This window comes from Fusarium oxysporum, chromosome VII, assembly GCF_013085055.1.
Source record: "Fusarium oxysporum Fo47 chromosome VII, complete sequence".
In the NCBI taxonomy this organism is placed as follows: Eukaryota; Fungi; Ascomycota; class Sordariomycetes; order Hypocreales; family Nectriaceae; genus Fusarium; species Fusarium oxysporum.
Window position 1 is genome coordinate 3,777,177 of NC_072846.1, and position 16,074 is coordinate 3,793,250.

General features: G+C 48.6%; 2 protein-coding genes across 2 annotated transcripts; one reads left to right on the plus strand and one right to left on the minus strand.

The window, feature by feature from the left end:
- Positions 1-4,278: 4,278 nt before the first annotated feature.
- Positions 4,279-6,091, plus strand: FOBCDRAFT_296407 (uncharacterized protein; the record flags this gene model as incomplete). Its single annotated transcript, XM_059611889.1, has 3 exons — positions 4,279-5,006; positions 5,065-5,703; positions 5,794-6,091. The coding sequence occupies 3 exons, from the start codon at positions 4,279-4,281 to the stop codon at positions 6,089-6,091; spliced, it is 1,665 nt and encodes a 554-aa protein (XP_059465491.1).
- A 6,405-nt stretch (positions 6,092-12,496) lies between these two features.
- Positions 12,497-14,856, minus strand: FOBCDRAFT_296409 (uncharacterized protein; the record flags this gene model as incomplete). The annotated part of the gene is made up of 6 exons (XM_059611890.1): positions 12,497-12,897; positions 12,962-13,368; positions 13,632-13,821; positions 13,867-14,257; positions 14,325-14,517; positions 14,759-14,856. The coding sequence occupies 6 exons, from the start codon at positions 14,854-14,856 to the stop codon at positions 12,497-12,499; spliced, it is 1,680 nt and encodes a 559-aa protein (XP_059465492.1).
- Positions 14,857-16,074: the final 1,218 nt, after the last annotated feature.

The following is a 16,074-nucleotide window of genomic DNA, read 5'->3' on the forward strand; positions in this document are numbered from 1 at the left end:
CTCGCAACAGGTTATTCATTATTTCATGACTATGTAGTGGCCCCGGCATATGTTGTTCAGCTACTGTCTCGCTTTGCTTTTGCGCGAAGCATTTTCGCAAGATGGACTTGGTCTTCATTGGAATCCAGTAAGTCCCGGCTCAAATTTTCCCTTCCGCTCATACCATCAGTTGTCCAATGTGAGCCTATTATAGGTTTATAAGTACCAAATGTACATAATAATTATTACCGAGGAGTTAAAACTAACCGTGGCAGAAGTGTGAATTAAAAGTGGAGAATAACAAGTTGCTGAGTATAAGTAAATATGAAGTCAAAGAATTAGCTAGCTTAGTTTCTACTACTGGTGACGAGCTTTAGCATCGCAATCTCTCTTGTCTCTCTGCCGCCTATACGCCCTCTTACCTGTACCAGTCTGTAGCAAAACTAGGTCTATCTCATTTCCCGCAACTTGAAGGAATTTCAGGCCGCTCCAACACTCCGTTGGCTCTGTGCCTCCCTGCATTCGCCCAATATTACAGTACTCCAACGCCAATAGCTCGGCTGCTGTAGCCGTTGAACAAAGCTTCGTCAGCCAACCGATGATGCGAATTGAGTACTCTGCAACATTCAGGTACGACATTACCAACGATCAGGAGGAGAAGGCACATGGTTGCGGTGCAAGGGGGCCACTGGAATGCCAGTGTGTTGATCTGTTGGAAATTCAATTTTGGCCATGGCTCAGTCTCCGACGTGGGATGTAAACAGGGCGACCGGGATGTCATTATGACGATTAATAAGCTGAGTTTGAGACCAATCTTGCGTGGCCCGGAGCATCAACCCCGAAAGTGAGCTGAAACCACCTGCACGACTGCTCAGCCACGAAAGGGATAGACAGAGATACAGTACAGCATCCATAGCTTACCCCAACCGAGAGGTCATTTCCTCCAGTCTGCTATGGAGAAATCTCGACCCTTGAGGCAACTAAACATTGATCCCAAAGGCCGCACGGACCGTACCGTGTATTATCACATCAAAAGTAACCTAGTATCCTGGAATGCTGCAGCCTTATTATAATAGCCACAACACCACAGTTTAGGGTGCATTCCTGTAATGTAACGAGCATACTGAGAATGGACGAGAAGTTACGGAGCCACACACGGCAGTAGAGATGCACCTCTACTGATATGGTTGAGACGTGCCTGGTCTATTACTGGTATGAGATATTTACAGGGACATGACGATGAGACGCTGAATACAATGACTGAAAGCCGGTATGCAGATGATTTAAACCGAAGTCCTGAGGCTGTACGTCTAAATGACAACAGAAATAGCACGAACGTTGGATTGAGCTTTCAGTTAGCTTCTGGCCAGGCACGTGATAAAATGAACCCTTTTGTAATTCAGGAGTATTATGCACCTAGCACTAGAGACGAGATGCCAAGCGCAAATCCACAGGTACTAGGCTTCTCGCACGTATAGCGCCAAAAAAGAAAAGAAAAAAAAAAAAAAAGGAAGAAGGGGGGGGAGCCGCTACTGTGGTGCTTTGATCCCCCAAAGAATTGAGTTCTCTGGCGCCAGCAGAGTTCCGGCATGATTCCCGGGCGCCCGCCAACAGCATCTCCCCGACGATGCAATCGACAGTAGAGACTATCTCCAGCTCTCTGCAACCTCAGTTTGGTGCTGCATTGGGACACGCACACCGATGTGGTCGAGACCTGCAGATATAAGGCATCTAGATGAACTGAACCGAAGGGAATTACCATCGCGGATAATAGCGCTGAGGAGTTGATGAACTCTTTCTCCAGAAGTTTAGGTTCCTTGTGTCTAACCGTGGTAACGATAATAGCCATGGTCGGCGTATACGACCCATTTGCTCCGAGTTTATTTTCTGGATCCCTTCACAATTATCTCAACCCTGTCTATAATTAGGATAGGAACAACAAAGTACTTTGATACAGCCAAGGCTGAAAAAAAGGTTTTTTGCAGGGGTCCCTGGAATTTTGTGTATGAGTGTCGTGATCGAGGGTAGGGCACAACGCCACTGAGCACGCCAAAAGAAGAATAATGTCGAGCACAAAACGAAAAATAATGACATTATCTAGATCATACACGGTCAAGGCGGAGCCCCTGTATTAGGGTGAGACATGTCATAGCGGGGGGCATCAGAAAAATACGTTTGCCGAAGCAACGTGTGGTTGTGGAGTTTCCGAGGGCAACGCGCGCCATTTGGTTCGCATACTATCACATCATGTTGCACCAACCACCAAAGGCAAGGCCTGAACAGCCTGCGTTATGGGGCAGTCATAGAAACATGATATTTTCACTGATTCATTGTCTCGCCATCTAGGTTTGAGCCTCTCTGATCTGCGCCGAGAGCTTCAATGGGTAAGTCAGGGCGAGTCATAATTCAAGGGATGAGCGGTATTCCGCATTGCGTTCTTTTGTGTTGACAAATGATATTCATAATGGATGGCTGGCTTGCGGCAATATTGGAGAAATATAACAGAATGACATCTGAAACCCAGGTTTCTCGATTGGCTCAGAATCATTATTTAGAGCAGAGGTTTTGTTTCGCGTTCCCGATTAATATTCTACCTATCATCGAGAGAAAAATGTTGCTCACATAGAATCGCGTGGTTTCCATGAACCTGAACCTTGGCTAACATAGACATGCGCAGACGCGTGGGCGCGGTGCTTTTTACTACCGCGATACAAAAGTCGTTACCTGTCTTGGGACTCTTATTATCACAACACTCTCCTCTCACTTGCGCTCCATGTTGGTTCGAAGCCCACGTTGGAACCCTCCACGCTTTTCAGAGACACCCCCACGCCCCCCTTCTTTGATGCTTCTCACCTCGTTATACAGCGTAGCGACTCGATACAGAGCAGGCTACTGTGATGCCCAAGATGCAATTACCAATTGGCCTTCGGTAATGGCGTGAGTTTGTGTACTATCCTATATGATGGTACTTATTGGTATATCTAAATTCTAGGGCTTGATAACAAACTTTTGCGCTTTAACATTGAACTGAAAGGATGCCCCTAATCAAAATCGCGTCTGGGGCAAGTGTGAAATCATACCGGGCTCAGTTCTCTTCCCATGTCTTTCTTGCCTCGATCTCAACCTAATCCCTTTTCTCGTAGCCGTTCCTGATATGTTTTAGTAATAGCCAGGAGTTATATCGAAGTAACCAGAGGCAAATAGATGATACGTACTGTTCTACTCGGAATGCTCACTCCTGTCCGGTCCCCAAAAGGGCGCTCTCGTTTCCCCAGTGGCTCATCGCTGCAAGCCCAGCAGTGAGTCATCTGTAGCTGGGAAATTGAGTTCAGGAAGGTTACAACACAGTTGCTCCTTATCACCTCAGAATTACGACACTCCCCTCATGTTTCCCTCAATTACCGATACAGTAGTGTGGTCTGTCTGCATCGTAATCGTGATCGCTCCCTACTCCTACCTACTGAAAGCATTGCCTCTAATTGTACGCCCTTTAGGATCATGTCTTTAGTCCCTCATCTAAACAAGCTTTTTGGTTTTCTCGGTTGTGTTTTTGACTTGCAGTCTCAAAGTAAGGTCATCTCTTTGTAGCCTTTTATCTCGCCGGTCTCCCTTCCTCTCCATTGATTGCCCTTTCCTAAAGCCACACTCAAACCTTTATTTTACCATCGCCCCCTCATCACCCCGCCCTTTCTTCCACCGATCATCTCTTCCATTTATATATTCTTCCCATTTGTCTCTTTTTATTCGTCCGCCAACTCTCTTTGTTTTCCTTCTCCCGATACTCGACATCCTTAAACCTGGGGGAGATCAACAACCACTACGCTAAACACCCACTGTAACCGCCTACCTTATACAACCACAGCGAGCGCAGGTCTCCGCTATCCGGCCGGTGACCGAAGTGCCAGGGCAGAAACCAAACCAGCAGCACCCGGCTGCGCATCCCCTCTGATGCGCTATAAACTAGCCCCGAATAGAACTTGTCCACCTGCCCTCAGGGACCCCCGACTATCGCCTGCTGTTTGCTCAAGTACTTTTCCGGGTTTTAGGTTGACTCTACATCTGCTACTACAACCTCTATAAGACTGCCCCCTAACCGACATTGCCAAGCCTATTTTATTCTCTATACTTCGTACTCACGCTGGATCTTCACGTTTGCATCAGCTCATCTTATCCAAAACCATACGTTTGCCGCTAGACTCTCCTGTACTGATGAGTCTTTAACCTCGAATTCCCTCAATCACCTCTTCTGGGTACTGCGACGTTGTAAAGGATCCTTCACAGGTTTCTCCAAACTTCATCATGGCTGCCGTTCTTCCATCGGACGACAACGGTTATTTCACTGTGTCCGGCCGGCAACGCTCACATTCTCATTCCGACTTCATCTCTTCGACTTCACCATATTTCACCTCTTCTCACCTGAGCGACCATTGCAAGCCTGCTTCTAAGTCTTACGCTGAATCCAACTCATCATCTGCTCCCTCGTCTCCCCGTACCGTCCACGCCGACTCGGTCGAACTTGCTTACGCATCTACTCGTGTCATTAACCTCTCTATTGCCTCCGACTACGACCACACCAGTGGTTTTGCTGAATCACCCGAAGGTCACTTCATGCTTCCATTCTTTGCGCAGAAGAAGCTCTACGTCCACCCAGAGATCCGTACTGATATTCACACCGATGACAACCTAGAGCCATCCCCCAATCCCCGAATAGGCGACTCTTCTACTGTCTCTCCTGCAGAACGCGAGAACTCTGGTGAGGCTTCTGATAGTAGATCAAGACCCGAAACACCAGAGCACGAAAAATTCAAACACGCAGAGGACGATACTGCAGTCTCAAGTAGGCCGTCGCGCCAAGTCGATTATCTGTCCCATGAATGGAAAGAGGAAGATATCTGGTCCTCATGGCGATACGTTGTAACACGGAGGGGGGAGTTTCCCAACAGCACTCGACTGGAAAATGCTTCTTGGAGGGCATGGATGAAGGCCAAGAACAAGCTCAAGGCCATCTCTCCCGAATCGATCAATTGGTTTGCCCCCCCCCCGGAGTGCTCCTTTTAGCTCTATTGAAATACTTACATCTACAAGGCTCAAGGACTGTGATATCACCTGGCTCTATGGCCCTCTGCAGTCTGGACCAAAGAACCTCCACACTACCCACACGGAGCCCTCGAGTGTGGCGCTGTCAAAGGCCGACTCACTCATCAACCTCAACAAGAAGCCCATTCAGAAGAAAAGAAGCATGTCTGAAGTTATGCTTCAGCGATCGCTGTCCACGGCCTCATTATTGAAGCAAGCCACCGCAGCTGTAAAAGCCCAGGAGACCCGAGGAATCCTCCGACTCAACCTCGGTCGTTCGTCAACAGACTACTTCGCTTACCCATTTGCATCATGTCGAATGAGTGGAGAAGGCAGTAGCGTCGCTCCCTCGGTAGAGTCATCTGGAATCATTTCCTCCAGCTCTGAGCGAAAGCATATTCATTTCAATGAGCAAGTTGAGCAATGCATAGCTGTTGAGGATAAGGGCGATGATGATGAAGAAATAGTCGATGACCACTACAGTTTTGATAGTGACTTGGATGACGGGGTTATAATGAAGCGAGTCAAGACAAAGAAGAAGCCCATATCTCGACACAAGACTGTGAAGTCAAAGCCAGCAGCTGAAGGAAAAATAATTGCGATGCTGCCTTCCACTACCCTTAAATACCGCGAAGGCACTCCTGAGCCGTGAGAGACTGCCATGAAGCACTCTCGAGGTCCACTCATGTCCCCTTCCTCCTCACAGGAGACCCTACGACCTGTCAAGCAGTCAGGAAGGTTCTTTCCCAGAGAGGAAGATATTGATGACAGCCTTAACGATGCGCTGTTGACCCCCCGCTCAGGGTTGGCGCCACCCCCCAATGACGATACTAATGGCGATCTGAACAGGTCCATCTCATCGGTTAGCCTTTGCGAGGAGCCTGCCGGTATGCGACGCACCCCGTCCGGTATGTTTATGCCTTATGAGGAAGGCGTAATGCAATCCGAGGATGGCATATTTGGCCGCGTTATTGACATAGTCAACACTGCTCGTGATATTGCCCACGTTATCTCGAACGTTGGCTGGAGGAAGTAATTACTATGCAGGCGTTCGGCTTTCTTTTAGCGACGCAGTTGGAATTTGAATAAGCTCGCAAGCTTGTGGCTCACATATTGTGAGTTGAAACGACGCCATGACAATATCAACAAAAGCGTATCTATATATAGGAATCTCCGAGAGTAGTTAGCATTGGCTTGTCATACTATCGCAACCGTCATAACCCAAGGGATAGCATGGGCTGTCGTCGAAACGACATCTTGGAAAGCGGCAACGGATTTTGCGTTTCTATCTCCATACATGGTCTGTAACAACGACATGGACAGAGACGCCAGGGCTACAGAAAAGCAGTGTGCTTATTGTGGAAGAAGGTCGGATTGGCTTCGAGGGGATCCTACGGGCAAAGAGAACCATTCAGGCCGTTCATAGCCGAAGATGCAATCATTGGGTCTCAAGCCTGTTGACGAAGGATCAGCCTGCCTTTGACACTCCCAGGCCCCGGGTCCTGACTACGAAGTCGGGGCGATAGAAACGGGCCATTTTGGATGTCACAAGCCCAGCAGATATTGGGCGTTATAATTTTTTATTCCCATCTTTCTTTTGTGGCAAAGGACTTTTTCTTCTTTTTTTTATGATATCTCATAGGCAAGTGGGTACTACAATACAATACAATACAATTTATTACGCCCGGCGGCTTATTTTGGCCGATAGGGCACTAATCACTAATGCTTACGTACATTGCCTGATTTTCGTCCTCTTCTCCCCGAGTCCATGCTGTGCTACACGTTGCTCAATCTGTGTCCGCATTTCCTAGAGCCCAGACTGTACCTTGCTTTTCACCATATGAATTGAAATAGGTCTCCTCGAGCCCATAATGCGCCTGTTCCTCGATTGTGCTTTTCGTTCTACCCTATTGCTCCTTGCGTTTTCCCGTGATTTACTAGCATAGCCAGCGAACTACCATCCAGGACCACCTAGTGGGCACCCCCCACCTAATGGACCACCAAAATTTCAATCTTCCCATACAAACTCCGAATTTTCAAGTGGCCTAGTTCACTAGACTAACTCACCGCCACCCCGCACACCCGTGATAGCATCACAACCGAATCCGTAGATGACTTCAATTAATTCTACAATAACGAGTATTTATTCAATTTAACTGAGAGTTTGAAAATTGATTTACGAATATTGTATATGCAGTCTGTGTTTTTGGCGGATTCTTTTTACGTTGTTTTCTCTTATTTCCCTCGATCTGATGTAGTACGTTCTTTTCAGCCTGATCACGAGCCGAGATAATCTGTTTAATCTCAGGGAAAGCCTTGTTGGGGTCAAATTGAACGGCGACTCGGCCAGTGGGCTCTCTTGCTGCTACCGACGCCTTCAGTACTGCTTTTTCCTCCTCTAGGCATTGAATTTAACTGTTCTTCTGGTCGATACATTTCATCGCCTTCTTCATGATACAATTGAAGTCGCGAATAAAGGTATTTCCTTGACTTTGCACGGCTTCCAGTTGTTTTTGAATATCGGCACTTCCTTGGGGCGTACTCCAGATCGTATCAGCGATTACTTGGGCCTTCCTTGGTGTTGTAGGCCCGTTGAAGCGCTTGCGTTTCTTCTCCTTTGGCTTCAACGCCGCCAACGCCTTCTGTAGATTGATCGGGATGAGCCCAGAGGCCGAGAAACCACTTATTATGTTCCTACGGCTCAGGGCTTTCAATGAAGCCCTCTCATAAGCTTTTAGGAAGAGTCGTTGTTGGTGTGGCGAGGTTGCTTCGTATGAGGCCCAAGAGCGGGTAAACTGGCGATAGTACGTTTTCAACGGCCCAAATACGGCAACATCGAGCGGCTGAGTGATATGTGATGAGTGTGAGGGTAACCAAGAGAGCCAAATCTTATGCAGCCATGCCTTTTTCATCAATTCCGCTGTAATATGTGACTTATGCTGGTCTAGGACCAATAGCCTCCATTGATTAGGATCCTTCGGCTTAGTCTGCGGTACGAATACCCCCATGAACTAACGGACGAAGATGTCGCCGTTAGACCAACCGGTTGGACTGCAAGTGTACTTCCAATCAGGAAAAACGGCTGGAAACCACTGTCCTTGGAGGTTCTCGCCGGTAAAAACGACACAAGGCGTAAGACGCCGACCGTTCGCTGATACGGACTCGATTATTGAGCTCCAAGTCGTATTGTCGGACTTTATCCTCTCTGAGGAAGAAGTCATCGCCGTTCCGGCTACTATGCCACCGTTGATCTCACCGATTTGAACGCCGGTCTCGTCAACGTTGTACATATAAGGCCTAGTTATCTTCTTCGTGTTGACTACCCAGTTAAGACCATCGTAGTACTCGGAAAGTGACTCCTTCGTCACACAACGCTTCCTCGCGGATTCTACGACTCGCGATGGCTTCAATTCTATACTCGAATGGCGGGTAAAGAATCTGTCAACCCAGTTCTTGCCGATATAACAAACTTGCCCGTTGACTGATGATAACGCCTGTGCGAAGTCATGGATATCTTTCTTCGTGAGATTCGTGAGGGGCTGAAAAGCGCGCTCTCGTTCGATAATATAGTTGACTAGGTCATCTTCCTGCTCTGCAGTAAGCGACTGATCTTTCTGATGTGCCGTGCGGATGTCCTGGCCTCCGGCGCATCGATCATGCAATGTCGAGAGCTTGACTGAGTGTTTTACCGCCGAGGGCCGCAAACCAATGATTTCCACGTCCTCAATGGTCAACAACATCCTCTTTTCATAATCTGATAGCTGCGATTCCATTGCCATTGAAATAAAAAAAAACGGATTTTATTTGATAAATACAGAATAAAATGAAGAATCCTGTGTTGATGACGCGTTGATGGTGTTGAAGTGTGCGGGGATGGGGGGTGCGTGGGGTGGCGGTGAGTTAGTCTAGCACTTTGAATTCTTTCGCATTTCTCTTCATCTACCCCACGCGACTCCATCCACTTGAGCCGAATTTTCACCTAATTTTCTTATCGGAACACCTTTCGCAATGGTTCGCCATGTTTATACCGAAGATGACGTAGCTGAGGCTATACTCGATATTACTGATAGAGGCCTGTCACAGACGGGGGCGGCCCAGAAACGTGGAGTACCTCGATCGACCCTTTCTGGGCGACTTTCCGGTCAAGCGAGCAGGAATGAACGGATCCAGGCCCACCAGCTTCTTTCAAAGACCCAGGAGGAGACCCTCATTCGTTGGGTGTTGCGACAAGAGTCCCTGCTCTCTCGCACAGCCAGATCCGTGCCTGTGTCGAGGCAATCCTTCAACAACAAGGCGATAACAAACCTTTGAGCAAGCACTGGACCACCAGGTTCGTCAAGCGTCACCTACAACTATCTACCAAGCTTGGAAAACGCCAGGAAGCCGCCAGATTTGACGGATTTACTCCGAAGGCGGTCAATTGGTACTTCGATATCCGGGAGGATGAGTAAGGCTGGATCAAGCCTGAGAACACGGTTAACGTGGACGAGGGCGGCATAATGGTGGGTTCCGGTAAGTCATCTACAAGTACTTTATGGGTTTTTATAGGGTATAGCTAATTGATTGTCTATGAGGCCTGGACAGCCTCGTAATCGGGAGCTCTGACCCGAAGAAGAAGGCGATATTGAAAGGGGTCCAGTCACGCGCTTGGACCTCGTTTATTGAGGCTGTCACTGCAACTGGCCGCTCTTTAAAACCGGGAATTATCTTTAAAGGGAAAGAGCTGCAGAAACAGTGGTTTCTGAACGAGTTCGAATTAATAGCGGACTGGCACTACATCACATCCCCGAACGGCTGGACCAACAACCACATAGCTCTCGAGTGGTTGAAAGACGTCTATCTACCACAAACGGAGCCTCGTGATGCATCGGATGCGAGACTCATTATCCTTGACGGCCACGGGAGCCATGCGCAGGTAAGCATTTTGGTGTTTTCGCCGCAGAGTTACCCGCTATAGGACCATTAACAAGCAGTCAGGACGAGTGGATGGCGACGTGCTTTCTGAACAACGTCTACTGCTGTTACCTACCAGCACATTGTTCCCATGGTTTGCAGCCGTTCGATAATGGAATTTTTAATGCCATCAAAGGTGCGTATCGGAAAGAACTCTAAAAGCTGGCTAGTTTGACCGATTCTGCGCCGGTTGACAAAGTTAACTTTATTCGGGCACACGCGAAAGCGAGGGAGGTGGGCATGAGGAAGGAGATTATCTTATCCGGCTGGAGGTTTGCTGGAAATTGGCCAATAAATCGTTACAAAGCTCTAGCACATCCTGGAATTCAACCGGACAAAGAAAAAAATGCTGGAAGAGTTCAAGACGCCGAGCCCTCTTCAACTGCACTCAGATGATACGCCGAAAACGAGCCGGCAAGTGAGGGAAATGGCCAAGCACCGAAGTCGTCCGACCAGGCAGAAGTACAGGAAGATTGCAAAGGGGCTGGAAGCTTTAGAGATGAAAGTTGCCGTTCAGAATGCGCGGATTACTGGCCTCGAGGAGCAGATGGCTCAGCTGGGGCGAGGGAAGAAAAGAAAGGCGGTACCGAACCCGAACCGACGATTCATGGCTCTAGCGGAGTCTCTAGCGACTGGAGAAGCTCTTCCTGACTCAAAGGGGGCAGAAATAGAGGTAGATGTGGATGAGGAGGTCGAGTCGGTGATTGAGGTGGGTGTCGGGTTAGAGGACGAACGTGAGGTCTCTACGGTCGTAACAAAGCACTGCCAGCGCACACGCAGCGGTCGGGAGGTCAAAAAACCACGTAGAGAGTAAAATTCAAATAACTTTATAGAAACTCTCTCTAAAGCCTCGTTTATTAATTGAAAATCGGGCCTGTTTTTGCGGACATCAATATTTGGATTTTGTATGGGAAGATTGAAATTTTGGTGGTCCATTAGGTGGGGGTCCCACTAGGTGGTCCTGGATGGTAGGTGTAACCGCTTTGCCGAACGGCCGGATGCCGCAGCTCCCATTCAATAGATACGCAATTAATGAATGGCTGCCATCTCATCCCCCCCGAAATCCTGAGTGCTACGGTAAAGGACCAGCATGATTTTAGACTGAGCATCATACGGCTCCAATAGTCGCACTACAGCTTCATGCCCTCCCTCAGCAGCCAACCATAGCTTTGCTCGTGGAACAACTGCGGCAATCGGAGCTGGTCGTTTCATTGATGCCCTTTTTGAAGGTCGATGACGGAGGGCTCGTCAGATGAAGCGGGATGGAGAGTTTCGGTAATCCGGTGAGCTCTGGGTGGGCCAGCAGTATCCTGCAGTTCTTGAATGGGGTTCTAACTTTCGAAGGTGGGCCTGTGCCGAAGATGTAGACTGCGCATTGGAGAATTGCGGTGTCCCCTTCTCATCATACAGCCGGCAGCATAATATGTCGCCGCTTGATGTGCTGTCTGCCCTCAATTCTGCAAGAAATCGCCCACGGTTTCCAATTCCCCTGTGCCTGCCCCGGCTCTTTCGCCTATCCAGCAAACCTCCGATCACCAAGCGTCGTGGCTCCAGGTGGTCTTATAGAGATCTTCGACTGAAGAATCATTAGTTGAGGCTGTTGCAGAGGTTGCTTCGTGTTTGGCAATGCTCTTTGGTCTGGGTCCGAGGCGAACAAATGAGGAGGGTGACTGCTTCGATGACGCGCTGCCAGCCAAGCTGCCCGCTATCGGATTCCCCGACGTTGAGAAATACCATGAAACATGTGAGCGACCTCAAAGAGTAAGCCGCCAAAGGGAGAAGGCCTGCTTTTTAAGCTAGCCAAGTTCACTGTATGGCTGCCTTACGCCAAAAATAGAGAGCAAGGCAACGTCTGCCTGGACGCGCACTCTGGTCAGGGGGCAAGGCAGGGTTTATCTTTATCGACTGCCTCAGCAAAGGCTAAGCAGTATTGGGAATCACGCTGAAAACTCTAGGGTACGGGCTGGCAGTTTAACCAAACACAATCAAGGCATCCTCAGGGCATCTAGGGGATATCAGATCAAATATTCAGAAACTTAAATCTGATTCGTTTGATCTAACTAGGTTCCATATTTGAATTGAATTGATTCATCTAATTGATATACCTGATTGTTAATCTGATCCGACGGCAGCGCTGATACACGCCTCTTTCTAACCTTTCTGGCATGGCCAACGCCTATATGGTCTTACCCATCTATACGCGGAGGAGACCCTGGAGAGATGGTCCCTTTCCGAGTTATAGGACCCGTCATCGGAATTTTGAGAAAGGCTGGCACGGCTCTCGGCATACGCAAGTAAACTCCAGCGGAGATTTCCGAGATATATAACCTCATAGAGCATTGAGACCTCACTCAATACTATCCAAAAGATCCTGTAGCTCTCGAAGAAGAGTATAATTGTATATAGAATATCGGGAACCATGTAAGGATACTGCTCAAAAGCTAGACATCAGGACTGCTGCAATCAATCTTGAGTGTCACAGCTGGACTCAAGCCTCAGGCCATTTCCAAAACATGTTAGCACCCTCAATGTCCGCCAAGGGGTTACCCTCACCCTGTCTGGCGCTTCCGTACTGCTCGTCAAACCCGCATTTCTTATAGAACTCCTCTGTGCCAAAGGCACTAACAACCGAAGCGCAAATACCATCCGCCTTGGCCTGCTCGAGACCCCACTGCACAAGCTTCCGGCCCACGTTCCTCCTCTGAAAATCTGGGCGCACTGCTAACCCTTCGAGATACCAGGACTCAGCGCGCTTTCTACTCCATATGTCTTCGAAATGAGGATATGCCCGCTCTATGATGTCCTCCTGCTTGGGATCGCTTGCACGATTAGGCCAAGCCCAAGCATGGATGTTCATGGCAATAGAAGATAAAGGCTTGAGAAGGTTTCCTAGTTGGATGGGTTAGCTTAGCCTATATAAATAGGCTTGAGGCTAATGAGATGAGACACTTACGAGGATCCAAATACCAGCACTCAAGCTTTTGGCCCCCATCTCCCAGTCTTGCCCACTGAGCAATGCCGGCAATAACTTCTTGACCCCTCTCGTCTTTGGCTACAGCAACGAGCCATCGCGAGCGATAGTCCCAAAAGTTGACCCGTGCCCGTCGCAGCCAGTACAGGTGTACATCATCGGGATACTCGCTACGATGGGGGTGTATGAGCTCGCCAAATAGGCTATCCTTCCAAAATGCCTCTGACATGACGTGGGCAATCTCTGGAAGTTCGGAGTAGCGCGCATCGCGCAATACAATCTCAGACATGGCTTTTGCACCCAGGACAGGTGACAAAGATAAACGTGGTGTGATGTGGAGTGCAAGATCTAGGACCCTTATATCTTCTGTGGCAATGACTTTAGATGGTCTAGACCAGGTAGTGTTTCAGCACGGGTGATTTAATGTGATCCGATTAGCCCGCTTCGATCCTTGCTGCAGATTCTACACGGCTCGAAATGAGGTTGTTGGTTTACGGCTCCACCCAACAAAACTTGGCTACTGTTCATTTGTCTAAATCGCTATAGAATGTAAAAGCCAACAATCTATGAGCCCATGTTTTTCAAATCCCAAAATCGTTCTATCCAGTTAACTGCCAGCGCTCAGCGTCTAATATATTGGTTGTCGTCATACGTGACCTTCCATGTCACCTCCTTATTAATGATCATTTCTTGACTGCCAGCCCTGGAATTCCGCCCTTCCTCTGATATATAATCCCGAATATTGCTGCCAGAGACCCTTGATGCCGTTGTTTGAGTTGAGACCTCGTCCGGCCTCCAACTGTGCAGTTGGCTACAGGAAGCGCAATCAGATGTCGATTTTACTGCAGTTGTCACAGTAGTAGATGGTGTAACCCTAGAGCGATTACTTCTAAGTAACTGAAGTGCGTAGATGTTGCTTGATCCAGACATGCTGAGGTCAAAGGACACTGGAAATCCCATCCCTATAGAGAATGACTTTAAAAAGTTCTTCAGGTTAGGCACAGTGGCAGAAATGAGTGACCAAGCAACCATGATCTGTTGGCAGAGCAGGGCCTTTGTGACGGCGAATTGAGGCTCAGTAGAGGCTGGATTTGTTGCAGAATACGCCAGATGAACGGCTGAGAGGGCGATGAGCGGTATACGAAATGAGAAAGCCATAACAACCTGACACTTGCGGATGTATGAAATATTGACGGACCAGGATAGTTGCAGTACGAGGAGCCAGGTAAGGATCTCGGTCAAGATGTCCATCGCCGTTATGACGGCCCAACGTGTATTCTAATTATGAATTCTTTGGTTAGGTATCTGATGATGAGTCTTCAGGAGGTTCAAAGTGTTTTCATACCTGGTGCGGCCATTGCTTGACGTTATCCAAAGTCAACAAAGAATCTGCGCGGCAGTTCACAAGCCATGCCAAACAGGAGCCGACACCCCATACTACAGCGGTCACCATGAGTCCGATGCAGACCGGTCCACTCTTCCCAGGCTTCGAGCCAATGATGCGTCGGATGAGGGCGAGGACAGAGCATTTGGCGAGACTAAGAGTTAAAAGGAAGAGAATACCGGCCGTTAGAGTTGACTGGCAGTGGCCGTGTTAGCTGGTGATAGCAGTAATAGTACCGCACAAGGCTTACTTTCGAAGATGTCGCCCATTGTTCTGGTGTAGTGATAGAGTTAAACTTGCTGAGGCCGTTACTAAAACCAATAAAGACAGCAATTGACTGAGTTAAATGGAAGATCTGAGTGGTTAGTCTATCTCTTTGAGTGTCATAAGCCTACACTTCCGTACCGAGCCCCACATGACCCCCGCTTTGGCTGAGGTACATGGAGTGACTTGGAGGACCAAAGGAATCAACCCCACCCATTTCATCATACATTTCTTCTTCTTCATTCCCTACGGCCTCATGGCTTCTCAACAAGCCTCCGACCTAGCGATCAACGCGTATGACGATAGCTGTATTGTTGTTGCTAACAGCCGCCGTGAGCAGCCAGCTGATAATACCTGCCGACCAATCAAAGCTCCGGATCCCTCCCGCGGCTACCGTTTTCGGCCATTGAAGCTTCCAATTCGGGCCCCTAAGATCACAGCCTTGCCCCAGGAGCCGCTGTTGCTATTCCAGCAATTTGTACCTATTTCGCTAGTAGAAAGCTGGGCCTGTTACACGAATAGCTGGGCTAGCCACGTGCTTGAAGAGGCTCGCTGTGGCCGTCGTACATTGAAGCCACAGTCACGGCTATTCCAATGGAAATCAACCTCTGCTGCAGAAATCTATATATGGATTGCAATCTTCATTTATATGAGACTACACACAGATAAGCAGATCAAGGACTATTGGAAGGCTTCGTCCCTAGGGAAGCAACGCCCTCTTCATCCAATTACAAAATGGATGACTTATACACGATTCCAGCTATTGTCACGGAACCTTCGCCTTTTTGACCACACAACTATCGATAAGGAAGCTTCTATTGAGGATTATAGCCGAACCTTTATCCGGGTTAGGTCCTGGTCTGACCATATACAGCAGGCGTCTTTAGACTTCTACTCACCAGGCACATCTATTGCTATAGATGAGTGTATGGTCCGCTTCCTAGGGAGAGACTTAGAGACAACAGTCGTACCTAACAAACCTATCCCTCGAGGCTTCAAAGCTTGGGTTGTGGCCCAAGAAGGCTATTTCCTCCGGTGGCTTTGGCACCGGCCACATCGAAAATACGGGCCCGTAGGGGTCAGGCCTGCTTACCGGCGAAAATCACCACAGGTACGGAAACAGCGGCAAAGACAGCCAGTTAGGAAGTCAGAGAGAGCAGAGCATCTAAATCCTACCCAAGCTGTGGTTGTTGCCCTAGTAAAATTGCTGCCAAAAGCCAGGTATCACGTATTCCTAGATAACCTATTCTCCTCCCCTAACCTCTTCCGCCGGCTCCGTCAACTAGGGCACGGAGCCACAGGCACAGCCCGTCAGAACTGTGGCTTCCATGAACCCCTAGTTAAGCTGAAGAAGGTTGACAACACAGCAGCCGCTGACCTTGAGTTCAACTACCTTACGGCAGTCCCTACGAAGGATAACCTGGTCAGTTAGAAAGACAGGACCTCT